The sequence below is a fragment of the Nycticebus coucang genome, chromosome 5 (genome assembly GCF_027406575.1).
Source record: "Nycticebus coucang isolate mNycCou1 chromosome 5, mNycCou1.pri, whole genome shotgun sequence".
NCBI classification, from domain to species: domain Eukaryota; kingdom Metazoa; phylum Chordata; class Mammalia; order Primates; family Lorisidae; genus Nycticebus; species Nycticebus coucang.
The window spans coordinates 43,019,802-43,032,289 of record NC_069784.1 but is presented as its reverse complement, the minus strand read 5'-3'; the positions used below and the strand labels follow the sequence as shown (position 1 = coordinate 43,032,289).

Here is a 12,488-nt window from a genome sequence, read left to right as displayed (position 1 = left end):
CATCTTGAATTTGCAGGTGTGAGATTGGTTTCTGTCCTCAAAGGGCTGATATTAACTCTACAAATTTATGTATATCCTGTTAAAAGAGGACTTAAGTTAGCTCAATTTAAACTATAGGACCATCCAGTTTTGTCTTATCCTGTATTTACCAACCTTCCTTTCTTTGATTTTCCACATATTAGATAGCAGAAAAACTAGAAGGTAGTCATGAGTATCTTATTTATTTGATAGTTCTTTATAAAATCGTACATTTGTAAACTGACATTCAGGTATTCTCAGTCTTTGAATTGGGAATGTGCCAATTTGTGCCAAGCACTTATGAACCTTGATAAGAACAGCATCAAAATTCTAGATAATAGGGGTGGCGCCTGTGGCTCAAGGAGTAGGGCGCCAGTCTCATATGCCGGAGGTGGCAGGTTCAAACCCAGCCCCGGCTAAAAAAAAAAAACAAAAAACAAAAACACACACACACACCACAAACTAAATAAATAAATAAATGAAAGTCACTTAAAAAAAAAAAAATTCTAGATAATAAAGAACAGGCACTGGAACCAGGCAACCAACAGAAGAAGTTCAACCACTGAAGCTGAGTCTTTGGCAGTACTCATTTCAAACTCAAATACAGGAGTGAGGCCTCACAAAAAATTCCTATCCCATCTGGCTTGGAAACCTTTGTCCTAAGATACCATATGCTGATTTCAGCACCATCTGATAAAACAGACACAATTCAAGCAAATATTCTGCGGAGGGATGTTAAGAAGTCTGGGTGGGTGCAGGACCTTGGCAAGGAAGGTTCACTTCCACCCAGGTACACAAATTACTAAGGGTTTTAGATAGATAAGAGATGAAGAGTCTTTTTAAAGTCTGTCTGAGCTAAGGTAATCAATGGGATAGCCTGGCGACAGGATGGCAGAGTTAATAAGTTAAAGGCAAGAATATGTGAAATCTGTTTGTATTACAAGTAGAATGAAAGACAGCTCATGTCCTTGAAAAGGTGGGAGGTTTGAAATGGATGTGGGGGAAGCACACAAACTCCTTCTGGTTCTCCCCAGGGAACCAGGATAAAAGCTTTTTCCACAACTCCGTAGCCAAGCCAGCTAATGAGAGGGCAGCTGCATTTAGAGTTAAGACAATGTGAAATCTTGCCAACTTCAAGGTACAAGGATTTTTTCATTTCTACTTTCTGCCTCATAACTATAACTGTACCTTAGGCTTTCAGAATGATAGGTAGAGAAGATACCTAGATTTTCCTTTTTGACATTTAAAACAAAACCTTTGACACACTGGTAACCATTGAGTAAAGAGTAGTTATGATCTACAGAGACAATGCTCTGGCCTTAAAAAAAAAACAAACTGTGTTTTGTCTTTGGATGTTCACAGAGTCAGTATTAGTTGAAGACAGGAAGCAATTTCAGAAACCCTAAACATTCTCAACAAATAAGATCATACAGTTGAGTATCTTACCTTGGGAATAAAGGCCGAAGAGATGAACCAAAAAGGAGAGACTCAGACAATTTTAGAACAAAACAGGTATATTTCTATTTGACTACCTGATACAGAGGATAGTGTGGTATGGATGGATAATATGAATGACAAATAATACAAATATATTTTATTTGAAATAAACAAAAAATGCTTACATAGCTCAATGGGTCACTTGGAAACAAACTTGCTTAACTGTATTACTGAGCAAAAACAAAGTTTAAGCAGAAATACCCTTCTTTTTTGACATTTGGAGATTTAAGAAGACACTACTTGGTTTTTAAAAAACTGACCTTCCCTTAAGGCCTGGTCATAGAAGTGTAAACAATGTAAATGAATCCACCATTACCAGCTGTCATATCCTATCTATGTCACCTGTGCATTCTGAGATCACACACAGACCTGCCAATATACCTGGGAAGGGTTGCATTATCACAGTTACATTTGAGTTCTTGGCAGGCAGGAGACTAAGCAAGGGTAATTCGGAACAAGTTTTACATCCTATTCAGAAGAAATCACTAGTATTCCTTTAAATAACAGGTTACAATAGAAAGATACTGCCTGGAAGTTAACCTTTTCACTTTGGTTCATTTTTACTTTCTGTTTGTGATTTACATAGTTGTTTGATTCATTTGCTTACAGCACAATCCTGCCATAAAATATTAAAGCACAAGATACTTATTTCTTCAACATCTGCATTTTTCAAGTTTTATATTTTACTACATCCACAGTATGTCAGTAGTTTTTAAATGTTTAAAAAAAATAAAGGGGTAAAACTTTTCTAAAAATGCAGATGTCTGTAACTACAATGGTACTAGATGAGAAGACGACAATGAAGGAAGGGAAGAAAGCAAACATGTTCACGTGCAGGGACTGTGGTTCAAGTCTTTGGATTTAAAAACAAGTTCCCCAGAGAAGCCGGCTATAATAGAATTTCCAGAAAACTTCCTTCGCCCCCCCAAAGGACCCAAGAAGTCCTAATCCAAACTTTGGAAAACTACTGTAATGAGATGCTAATAAATGATGATCAGAGCAGTTGGAGGAAGGGTGAACATGTCTTCCATTTAGCTATAGCTTGTGTACCACAGCCTTTCTAGCTGTGTACCAGAAGTTCTTTAAAGGACAGGGGTAGAAAAGTACTGAACGTTATTACCTTGTCCAAATCAGTAACAGGGCTTCATGGCTAGGAAAATTTTCTAAATAGTAAAATGACTCCAGGATAGACCTCTTTCTCTAACATTAAATGTAGCAAAATTAACAACAAAAAAAATTTACAAGTAGATATAGTGATAACAGAAAATTACAAAGCAGAGAACACAAAAGAATCAAGACAATGCTACAAGTTCAACAGTATTTCAATGAGGCTAGAAAACCTGATAACTTTGAAAGCCCTAGCAAAATATCCCTCTTGTTTATAAATCACTTATCATATGACCACATGTTGAATCCATTTTCTTTCCACATACTGAAGAATCCTACATTCAGCCTTTAAGCATTCTGCATTTCTTTGCCAATCTTGTAGCTGAGTATCTTGTTCCAGTCGATTTTGGTGCGGGTAACTGGAAGCTGCCGGCGCAAAGCCTTGAATGTGGTATCTGACATTGTTTGATAGTTTTCACTAATTGCTGTCTGCAATAGATAATTGAAAATGAGTTGTTTGAAGAGAAATGGGATTGCTTATGAATAGGAAAAGTATGTGGTAGTCAACGAATAGGTGTGAGTCCTCCATGAAGGAAGAGACAGGGTATTTTTAGTGAACTCCTCTCCCATCATTGAAGTGGGTCAAGAAGCTCACCTATACAGGATGTCCGTAAAGTTTGTATACAATTTACACTGTAAAACTATTTTAACCTAATAAACATGTATATGTAAAATAAATAAAATAAAATAAAAAAGTGGTTGTTTCAAAGACACTTAAAAAAAAATTTTTTTAAATTGCACACAAACTTTATGAACACCCTGTATTATTTCTAAAACTAGAGCTACAGTCCTTTGCAATGCTGAATCTTTGACTGTAAACAAGAATACCAAGTTGCTGCAAAGTTTCCACAATTAGTACTACTGCCCAACATGTACATTTAAAGGACACAGAGAAATCTAAAAATATATGTTAATAGCAAAGATACTAGCTCTAGAAAAATTAATTCTAAATCCCCTTACCTGATACTCATTTTCTGCATTCTCTATGATTTTAATAAACTCCTTGGCAGTTTGAACTTCACTCTAAAGGAAGAAGGAAGACGGGAAAATAAGAATTTTTAAAAATGTGTAAGCAGGAAGAAAAAGATACTGAAAAGTCCATCTTAAACAACATTTGTATAACAATTTCTAGTTTACCAAATGTCCCTGTACCCATTACCTCTGTTGATTCTCAACTCTGTGAAGCAGATAATGCTATAATCATCACCTCTGCTTTTTTTTTGTTTGTTTGTTTGTTTTTTGAGACAGAGCCTCAAGCTGTCGCCCTGGGTAGAGTGCTGTGGCATCACAGCTCACAGCAACCTCCAGCTCCTGGGCTCAAGCGATTCTCCTGCCTCTGCCTCCCAAGTAGCTGGGACTACAGGCGCCTGCCACAACGCCCGGCTATTTTTTGGTTACAGCTGTCATTGTTCTGGCAGGCCCGGGTTGGATTCAAACCTACCAGCTCAAGTGTATGTGGCTGGCACCTTAGCCGCTTGAGCCACAGGCGCCCAGCCGATCACCTCTGTTTTGAAGATTAGAAAGCAGAACTCTCTTAAAAGACTTGACCAAAATTACATAGCTTTTGAATGATAAACATGGGATCTGAAACTAGAATTCCATCAAAAAAACCTATGTTCTTACCACTCTACCAAATATGCTGAAAAGATACCAAGTCTTGGGCCAGGCATGGTGGCTCAAACCTGTAATCCTAGCACTCTGGGAGGCCCAACTGGGTGGACTGCTTGAACTCAGGAGTTCAAGACCAGCCTGAGCAAGAGTGAGACCTCGTCTCTTTAAAAAAAAAAAAAAAAAAAAAAAATAGCTGGGCCTTGTGGCTGGGGCCTGTAAGTCCCAGCTACTTGGGAAGTTGAGGTGAGAGGATCCCTTTACCAAGAGTTTGAGGTTGCTCTTAGCTATGATGCCACCGCACTCTACTAGGGGTAAGAAAGTAAGACTCAGTCTCAAAAGAAAAAAAAAAAATAAAAAGACAGGAAGTCTTCAGAGTCTTACTCTGTTGCCCCAGGATAGGGTGCTGTAGTGTCAACCTAGCTTACAGTGACCTCAAACTCTTGGGCTCAGGGTGGCGCCTGTGGCTCAGTAAGTAGGGCGCCGGCCCCATATACCGAGGGTGGTGGGTTCAAACCCAGCCCGGGCCAAACTGCAACAAAAAAAAAATAGCCGGGCGTTGTGGCGGGTGCCTGTAGTCCCAGCTGCTTGGGAGGCTGAGGCAAGAGAATCACATAAGCCCAAGAGCTGGAAGTTGCTGTGAGCAGTGTGACGCCATGGCACTCTACCGAGGGCAGTAAGGTGAGACTGTCTCTACAAAACAAACAAATAAACAAAAAAACTCTTGGGCTCAAGTGATTGCCCAGTCTCAGCTTCCCCAGTAGCTGGGGCTATTGCTGCCCACCACAACTCCCAGCGAGTTTTTCTGTTTTTAGTAGAGAGAGGGAATTGATCTTATTCAAGGTGGCCTCAAACACCTGTGCTCAAGCAAGCCTGCCTCGGCCACCCAGAGTGCTAGGATTACAGGCGTGAGCCACTGCACTTGGCCAAGTCTTCAAATATTGATGCCTTCAAAATATTTCTGGTTTAAAATGATATGAACAATGCCTGCAGACAAATCATTCATATATATATGTGTGTGTGTGTATATTCATTCACATATTCCTTTATCTGACACTTATGATGTTAAACCAGCCAATCCCATCCCATTTTGTATTACATGATTCAGGTACAAAACAAAATGAATCTTTCTCTTCCTCTCACCATTAAGTATAACAGAATTAAAGGTAAGAAGGTAGCAGGGCATGGTGGCTCTTTCCTATAATCCTAGTACTCTGAAAAACCCAGGCAGAAGGATCACTTGAGATGAGGAGTTCAAGACCAGCCTGAGCAAAGTGAGACCCTGCCTCTACTAAAAACAATTAGCCAGGTGTGGTGGCTCATGTTGATAGTCCTAGCTACTGAGCAAGAGGATTGCTTGAGCCTGAGTTTGAGGCTGCTGTGAACGAGGCTGATGGCCCCCCTGGCACTCTAGCCTGGGTAAACAAGTGAGACTCTTTGTTTTTTGTTTTTTTAAGACAGAGTCTTACTCTGTTGCCCTTGATAGAGTGCTGTGGCATCACAGCTTACAGCAACCTCAAACTCTGGGGCTCTAGCGATCCTCTTGCCTCAGCCTCCCGAACAGTTGGGACTATAGGCACCTGCCACAACACCTGGCTATTTTTTAGAGATGGGTCTTGCTTTTACTCAGACTGGTCTCAAACTCCTGAGCTAAAGGGATCCACTTGCCTTAGCTGTCCAGAGTGCTATGATTATAGGTGTGAGCCAGTGCCCAGCATGAGACTCTTATCTTAAAATAAAAAAAAATAAAAGGGAAGAAGGTAAGATTCAATGTCTACAGCAATAGTTCCAAGATAGACTGTAAAGAGGTAAAAAATATTTTCCATTCTTATAATAATACTAAGACAGTTATTTGCCTATTTCACTCTCACTCTGTAATGCTTCTACAGTGCAGTTTCCTGGGGGCTACATGACATGTGATGACTTTATTGCTTTGATAGCTAATGGAATGAGGCAGATATGAGAATCCTGCTGTCTTTTATTAAGCCAGACATTATACAATTTGTGAAGACAAAAATTAGTGCCAATCTTCTAGGGTTTTTTTGGTTTGGAAAATACAGTAATTCATAAAAATGTTACTTTTGATAACATGCAATGAATTTGTTATTTTTAATTAATATTTTATTTTATTTAAAATTTTTTTTGTGTGTGTGTGGTTTTTGGCCGAGGCTGGGTTTGAACCCGCCAGCATATGGGACCGGCGCCCTACTCCTTGAGCCACAGGCGCCACCTTAATTAATATTTTAAACATTTCTCAGTTTTATTTTATTTTATTTTTGAGACAAGGCCTCACTCTGTTGCCTGGGCTAGAGAAAAATGGCATCATTATAGCTCATTGAGACCTAAAATTCCTGGGCTCAATGATCTTTCTTCTTAGCCTCACAAATAGCTGGTACTGCAGGCATGTGTTACCAAGCTAATTTTCTATTTTTTTTATAGAGATGGGGTCTCACGATGTTGCCCAGGCTGGTCATGAGCTCCTCAAAGAATCCTCCTGCCTCAATATCCTAAGTGCTAGGATTATAGACATGTACCACTGTGCCTGGTTGACCTAAGTTTTAATTTTAATAAGGTAAACACTGATAGATATAACACACATAAACAAAAGCTCTTTAAGGATACTCAATAACTTCTAAGAATGTAAAAAAGTAATGACACCATGAAAAAAAAAAAAGAAAAACGAAACAAAAAACAAATTAATCCCCTTCTTTCAAGAATAGAACATAATCTTTCTAGTTGAATACTTCTGAAACTGCTGTTTCTTTTTTGAGACAGAGTCTCAAGCTGTTGCCCTGGGTAGAGTGCTGTCGCATCATAGCTCACAGCAACCTCCAACTCTTGGGTGCAAGTGATCCTCTTGTCTCAGTTTTTCTATTTTTAGTGAGATGGGGGTCTTGCTTTTGCTCAGACTGGTCTCAAACTTGTGAGCCTAGGCTTCTCAGAATGCTAGGATTACAGGCGAGAGCCACCTCACCCGGCCTAAAACTGCTGTTTCTTTATATAAAGCCTTCCTAGGATTTAGTTTGGCAAACTTTCCTTGCCCCTGGTGTTTATTGGTTAAAGGCATTGCTGTCTTTGAGCTAATTTTACAATTAAGAGAGAAAGAAGTTAGTTTCTCTAAAACCATAATCACTATTTTGAGTCTAAGATTGCAACTAATATAGCTGGTTGGGCCTAATAGATGCTGCCAAAATCAAAGCACTGAAAGCAAAGTGAATTTCTGCTAGCAGAATCGGTGCCCAGGTTCAAAACTAATTTAAGAAGTCACAAGTGAGACAGACATTAAATATTCCATACTCACTGAAACAGTTATTGAATCCTGCACATCTTTATGACTAACCAACTGAACGTTGCCATCTTCATAATAGTGAACCTGTGTGAGAGAATGTTTGAGCAAGTTTATGTGAACTTCACATACAAGGTGTCCTAAAAGTCATCCATAAAGTGGATACACATAAGGAAAGTGGTAAGTTATAGCTAAATGTATTTTCTTTTTTTTGTAGAGACAGAGTCTCACCGTACCGCCCTCGGGTAGAGTGCCGTGGCATCACACGGCTCACAGCAACCTCTAACTTTTGGGCTTACGCGATTCTCCTGCCTCAGCCTCCCGAGCAGCTGGGACCACAGGCGCCTGCCACAACGCCCGGCTATTTTTTTGTTGCAGTTTGGCCGGGGCTGGGTTTGAACCCGCCACCCTCGGCATATGGGGCCGGCGCCCTACTCACTGAGCCACAGGCGCTGCCCACTAAATGTATTTTCATTTACAAGATACTTATTACAAAAATTAAAAAATATATTTATAAAGCATTCATTACATGTTGACCACTTCTTTGTAAAGTAGCTGGGACTACAGGCACCCACCACAATGCCTGGCTTTTTTTTTTCTAAAGATGGGGTCTCACTCTTTCTCAGGCTGGTCTCAAACTCTTGAGCTCAGGCAATACACCCACCTCAGCCTCCCAGAGTGCTAGGATTACAGGCTCTAGCCACCAAGCCTAGTCTACAGCTATTATTTATTGAGACGTTACTATGTATTAGGCACTATGCAAAATACCTCACTTATTACTTATCTCATTTAATCTTTATGAAAACTCTACGGGATAAGGACTACTACTAACCCTATTTTTTTATACTTTTTTTTTTTTTTTTTTGTAGAGACAGAGTCTTACTGTACCGCCCTCGGGTAGAGTGCCGTGGCGTCACACAGCTTACAGCAACCTCTAACTCTTGGACTTACGCGATTCTCTTGCCTCAGCCTCCCGAGCAGCTGGGACTACAGGCGCCTGCCACAACGCCTGGCCATTTTTTTGTTGCAGTTTGGCCGGGGCTGGGTTTGAACCCGCCACCCTCGGCATATGGGGCCGGCGCCCTACTCACTGAGCCACAGGTGCTGCCCTAACCCTATTTTTTTTTTAAATAGCTGAGGAAACAGGCTTAAAGCAGCTTAATAACTTTCCCATGTTCGCATACATAATAGTAGGAGAAAATTCCACTAAACCCTTATCCGACATGCACACTACCTCCTAATGCTATGCTTTGTCAAAAAGTTAGAAATTCCTAAATCTGGGTAGAAATAAAGTGTCTTGACTAGGACCTTACCCTTTTGGGATATCATTAGAAGAAGATAACTAATAGCTAGGCTTCACTTAGGCAGAAACCACAGTCCTATTTGAAATAAAAGGACTTCCCTGGGTAACAGGAACTCACTACATATCCTTATTTTTAAGCACAAAATAGGTATCTTTTTTTTTTTTTTTTGGTAGAGACAGAATCTCACTTTATGGCCCTAGGTAGAGTGCCGTGGCATCACACAGATCACAGCAACCTCCAACTCCTGGGTTTAAGTGATTCTCTTGCCTCAGCCTCCCGAGTAGCTGGGACTACAGGCGCCCGCCACAACGCCCTGCTATTTTTTGGTTGCAGTTCGGCCAGGGCCGGTGCGGGCGCCTTACCGACTGAGCCACAGGCGCCGCCTGGTATCTTCTTTATTGGGGACAAACAGGTGGCTCTACCTGGATGGGCAAGAGATTTTAGATTTTCCAAACCCTTCTAAACCCTGAAATTTTACCTTTTGAGTTTCTAAAAGAGGTTAAAAGGAAATTTAAGAGGAAAAGAAAGGAGATAATAAATGGCTCTAATATGTAGTACTTACTGGCAAAATCAGAATAGCAAAGATCTGGCCAAAAACGATTGGGCTAAATAATGACATAAAGGCTAAAATCTCAACAGACAAGGGCGAGAATATTTGAAACGCAGGAAAGGTCATACCCAAACACCATTTTGTTTGTTTCTCAACTAAAAAACCTAGAAGTCAAGGGGCTAAAAAGAATACTTGCAAGAGGAATGAGTACAAACAGGATTGGGGATATTAACAAAAGAAAGAGAAAGAGATCTGGTCAGAGAAGAAACATAGACTTGTGTATTTCTCAGAAGTCATCTAAAGAGGCATGCAGGGCACATTTGTTTTCTTGTCCAGAAACAGACTATGTAATTGGTATGAACTTTGGTTATGTTTCTTAAAAACTAGGACACAGATAGGAACATAGGGTAAGGCCAATAAGCCTCAGTGTTTATGAACTCAATTGAAAATTCTAAAAATATTAATTCCATTATCTAATACACTAATAATATAAACATTTTTAGAAATTAAGTTTAAACTCTGTGTATTCCAAAACAAAACCTTTTCTAGATCTCATCTGCTAATATGAAAATGGTTCAGTTAATACACCACGAAGATTAATGTGACTGTTATCAACACAAATCCTCAGAAATTATTGTCTTCCCAGAACTACCCTTTGCCTACAGTCAAGCCTAAATACCTTAATGACTCTTGCAAATAATTCTCACTCTGATTTTTTAAAAATATATAAATGAAGTAAGCCCGCCCCCAAAGTCTGATCAGACAATATGTGCATAAAAAGGTATAAATGAGGATCTGCACACTGGGCTCTGCTATAAAAGACTTACCAGAAATTATCACCTTTTGTGATGTGTGCTTTTACTTTGTAAGTTTGCACTGGCAAAGCTAAAATATAAATAAATGTTTCTGCCTATTAAGGAAGTAAATTTATTTACATAAATTTATAGTAAGCTGCCCCATTAATGCTGTCATACAAAAGCATTAAGCTACTGACAGGTTTGGCTAACAGAATAATATGCTGTCTTAGTAAACCCCAAGATAAATATTTGAGGGAAAGTAGCTTATTTAGGAGCTAACACGAAGAATCTTTGGCAGGGGACTAAGGAATTGAGACATGGAAGGGAAGGCAGGGTTACAGGTGCATTAATGAATAGGTTGTAACTGTGGGCACTGGGCTTTGGAAGACTAAGCGGAACATGCTTCAGAGCTGTTTCACTGGAGGGGAAAGGAAGCTGGCATATTTATTTACCAGCTCTTATGCAACATTGAGGGCTGTCCTCAGAGCTTTGAACACTTCTAGGAAGAGCTACTTGTAGCAAGAAGAAACAGGTACTTATTTTTTTTTTTTTTTTTTTTGTAGAGACAGAGTTTCACTTTATGGCCCTCGGTAAAGTGCCGTGGCCTCACACAGCTCACAGCAACCTCCAACTCCTGGGCTCAAGCGATTCTCTTGCCTCAGCCTCCCGAGTAGCTGGGACTACAGGCGCCCGCCACAACGCCCGGCTATTTTTTGGTTGCAGTTTGGCTGGGGCTGGGTTTGAACCCGCCACCCTCGGCACATGGGGCCGGCGCCCCACTGACTGAGCCACAGGTGCCGCCCCCGAAACAGGTACTTATAAAAAGAGGAGATGCAGACAGCATTTACTACCTATGCATCTTATTAAATTATGACATTAAAAAAAAGGTAACTTTTGCTAATTGTTATTAAGACTTAACACAATGTAACACTGGTGCGTTAGATACTAATCTTCTCACTTACCTATAACTATTTCATCTCACCTTGATCAGGCTTAAAAATTAAATCATTCTGAATGTAGGAAGTCAAACCTCTGCTAGGATATTAGAAGACTTCAATACAGATAAGCATCAAATGAGTTAAGAGCTACCTTACTCAGCTGCCTGTCTGTTCTGACACGAGCTTTAGAAATCTATTCTGCTTGGCTATTTACAGTCCAAGATGACAACACCAGGCCATTCTCTCTAGTTCCTCTGTTTTATTCAGTTTAGTTTAATTTTATTTATTTTAAAATCTTCTGTCAATAAAACAAAAGCCACCTACAAAACCATTCATACAGCTTTTGTTCAGAATTAGAAGTTTTATACTATGTATACATAACTGAGATAATACATATATAAAAGACCCTAAATTATAGTACTATATAATAAGTATATAGTAAATTATTTATTTTATTCTTTCCTAAAACTGTCCAATAGTTTCTGGAAAGATCTTGTATAACCGTTGAAAGAAAAAATAATAATAATCACCTTGCAGTATATGCTACATGACTATCCTTTATCAACTTAGAATAGCTCAGTTTAACTACCCCCTCAGGAAAGGGGCTTCTATTTCTCTTTTTTTTTTTTTTTTTGTGGTTTTGGGCCGGGGCTGGGTTTGAACCCGCCACCTCCAGCATATGGGACCGGTGCCCTACTCCTTGAGCCACAGGCACCACCCAGGGGCTTCTATTTCTATTTCTATATACTGACTTCAATCTTGTTTTCCGACTACATATAGTTGGTTGTTATTTTTACTACCAGGACAAATAGCAACTTGCATGTCTGTTTTAAAGATGTGAAGTTTAAACCATGTTGGACTTTTACCTGAATCTTAAGCACTCCAACCACCTGGGCTGTAGGTGGTGTGACAGTGAACTTCCACTCTGATCTCCAACGACCATTCCTATTAAAACACACACACAAACAAACACACATGCTGCCAAATTAGCAATAAGCACAAGAAAGCGATAATTTGTCACTGTAAGAGAAATTGGTCAAGAGAGAAAAGAAAAAGAGTCATTTCTAGTTTGATAAATTCAAAGCTCTGTCTACTTAAATGTAGTTTTGGGGCTTTTTTTCTCTCTTTTTTTTCTAAGACAGAGTCTCACTTTGTAGCCCTCGGTAGAGTGCCATGGTGTCAGAGCTCACAGCAACCTCAAACTCTGGGGCGCAAACAATCCTTTTTCCTCAGCCTCCCCAGTAGCTGGGACCACAGGTGCCTGCCATAATGCCCGTTTCGCTCTTGCTCAGGCTGGTCTCGAACTCATAAGTTCAAGCAATC

The 12,488-nt window shown here is 39.8% G+C and overlaps 1 protein-coding gene across 3 annotated transcripts in view; it reads right to left on the bottom strand.

The window, feature by feature from the left end:
• Positions 1-1,514: 1,514 nt before the first annotated feature.
• CAPZA1 (capping actin protein of muscle Z-line subunit alpha 1) overlaps positions 1,515-12,488 on the bottom strand; it is a 53,211-nt gene continuing 42,237 nt past the window's right edge. For all 3 annotated transcript variants that reach the window (XM_053591864.1, XM_053591865.1, XM_053591866.1), the window contains exons 7-10: positions 12,032-12,110; positions 7,592-7,663; positions 3,643-3,705; positions 1,515-3,111 (exon numbers count right to left, since the gene is read on the bottom strand). In XM_053591864.1, coding sequence (XP_053447839.1) covers positions 2,971-3,111; positions 3,643-3,705; positions 7,592-7,663; positions 12,032-12,110 — 355 coding nt within the window. In that variant the 3' untranslated portion in view covers positions 1,515-2,970. The remainder of the gene's footprint in view (positions 3,112-3,642; positions 3,706-7,591; positions 7,664-12,031; positions 12,111-12,488) is intronic.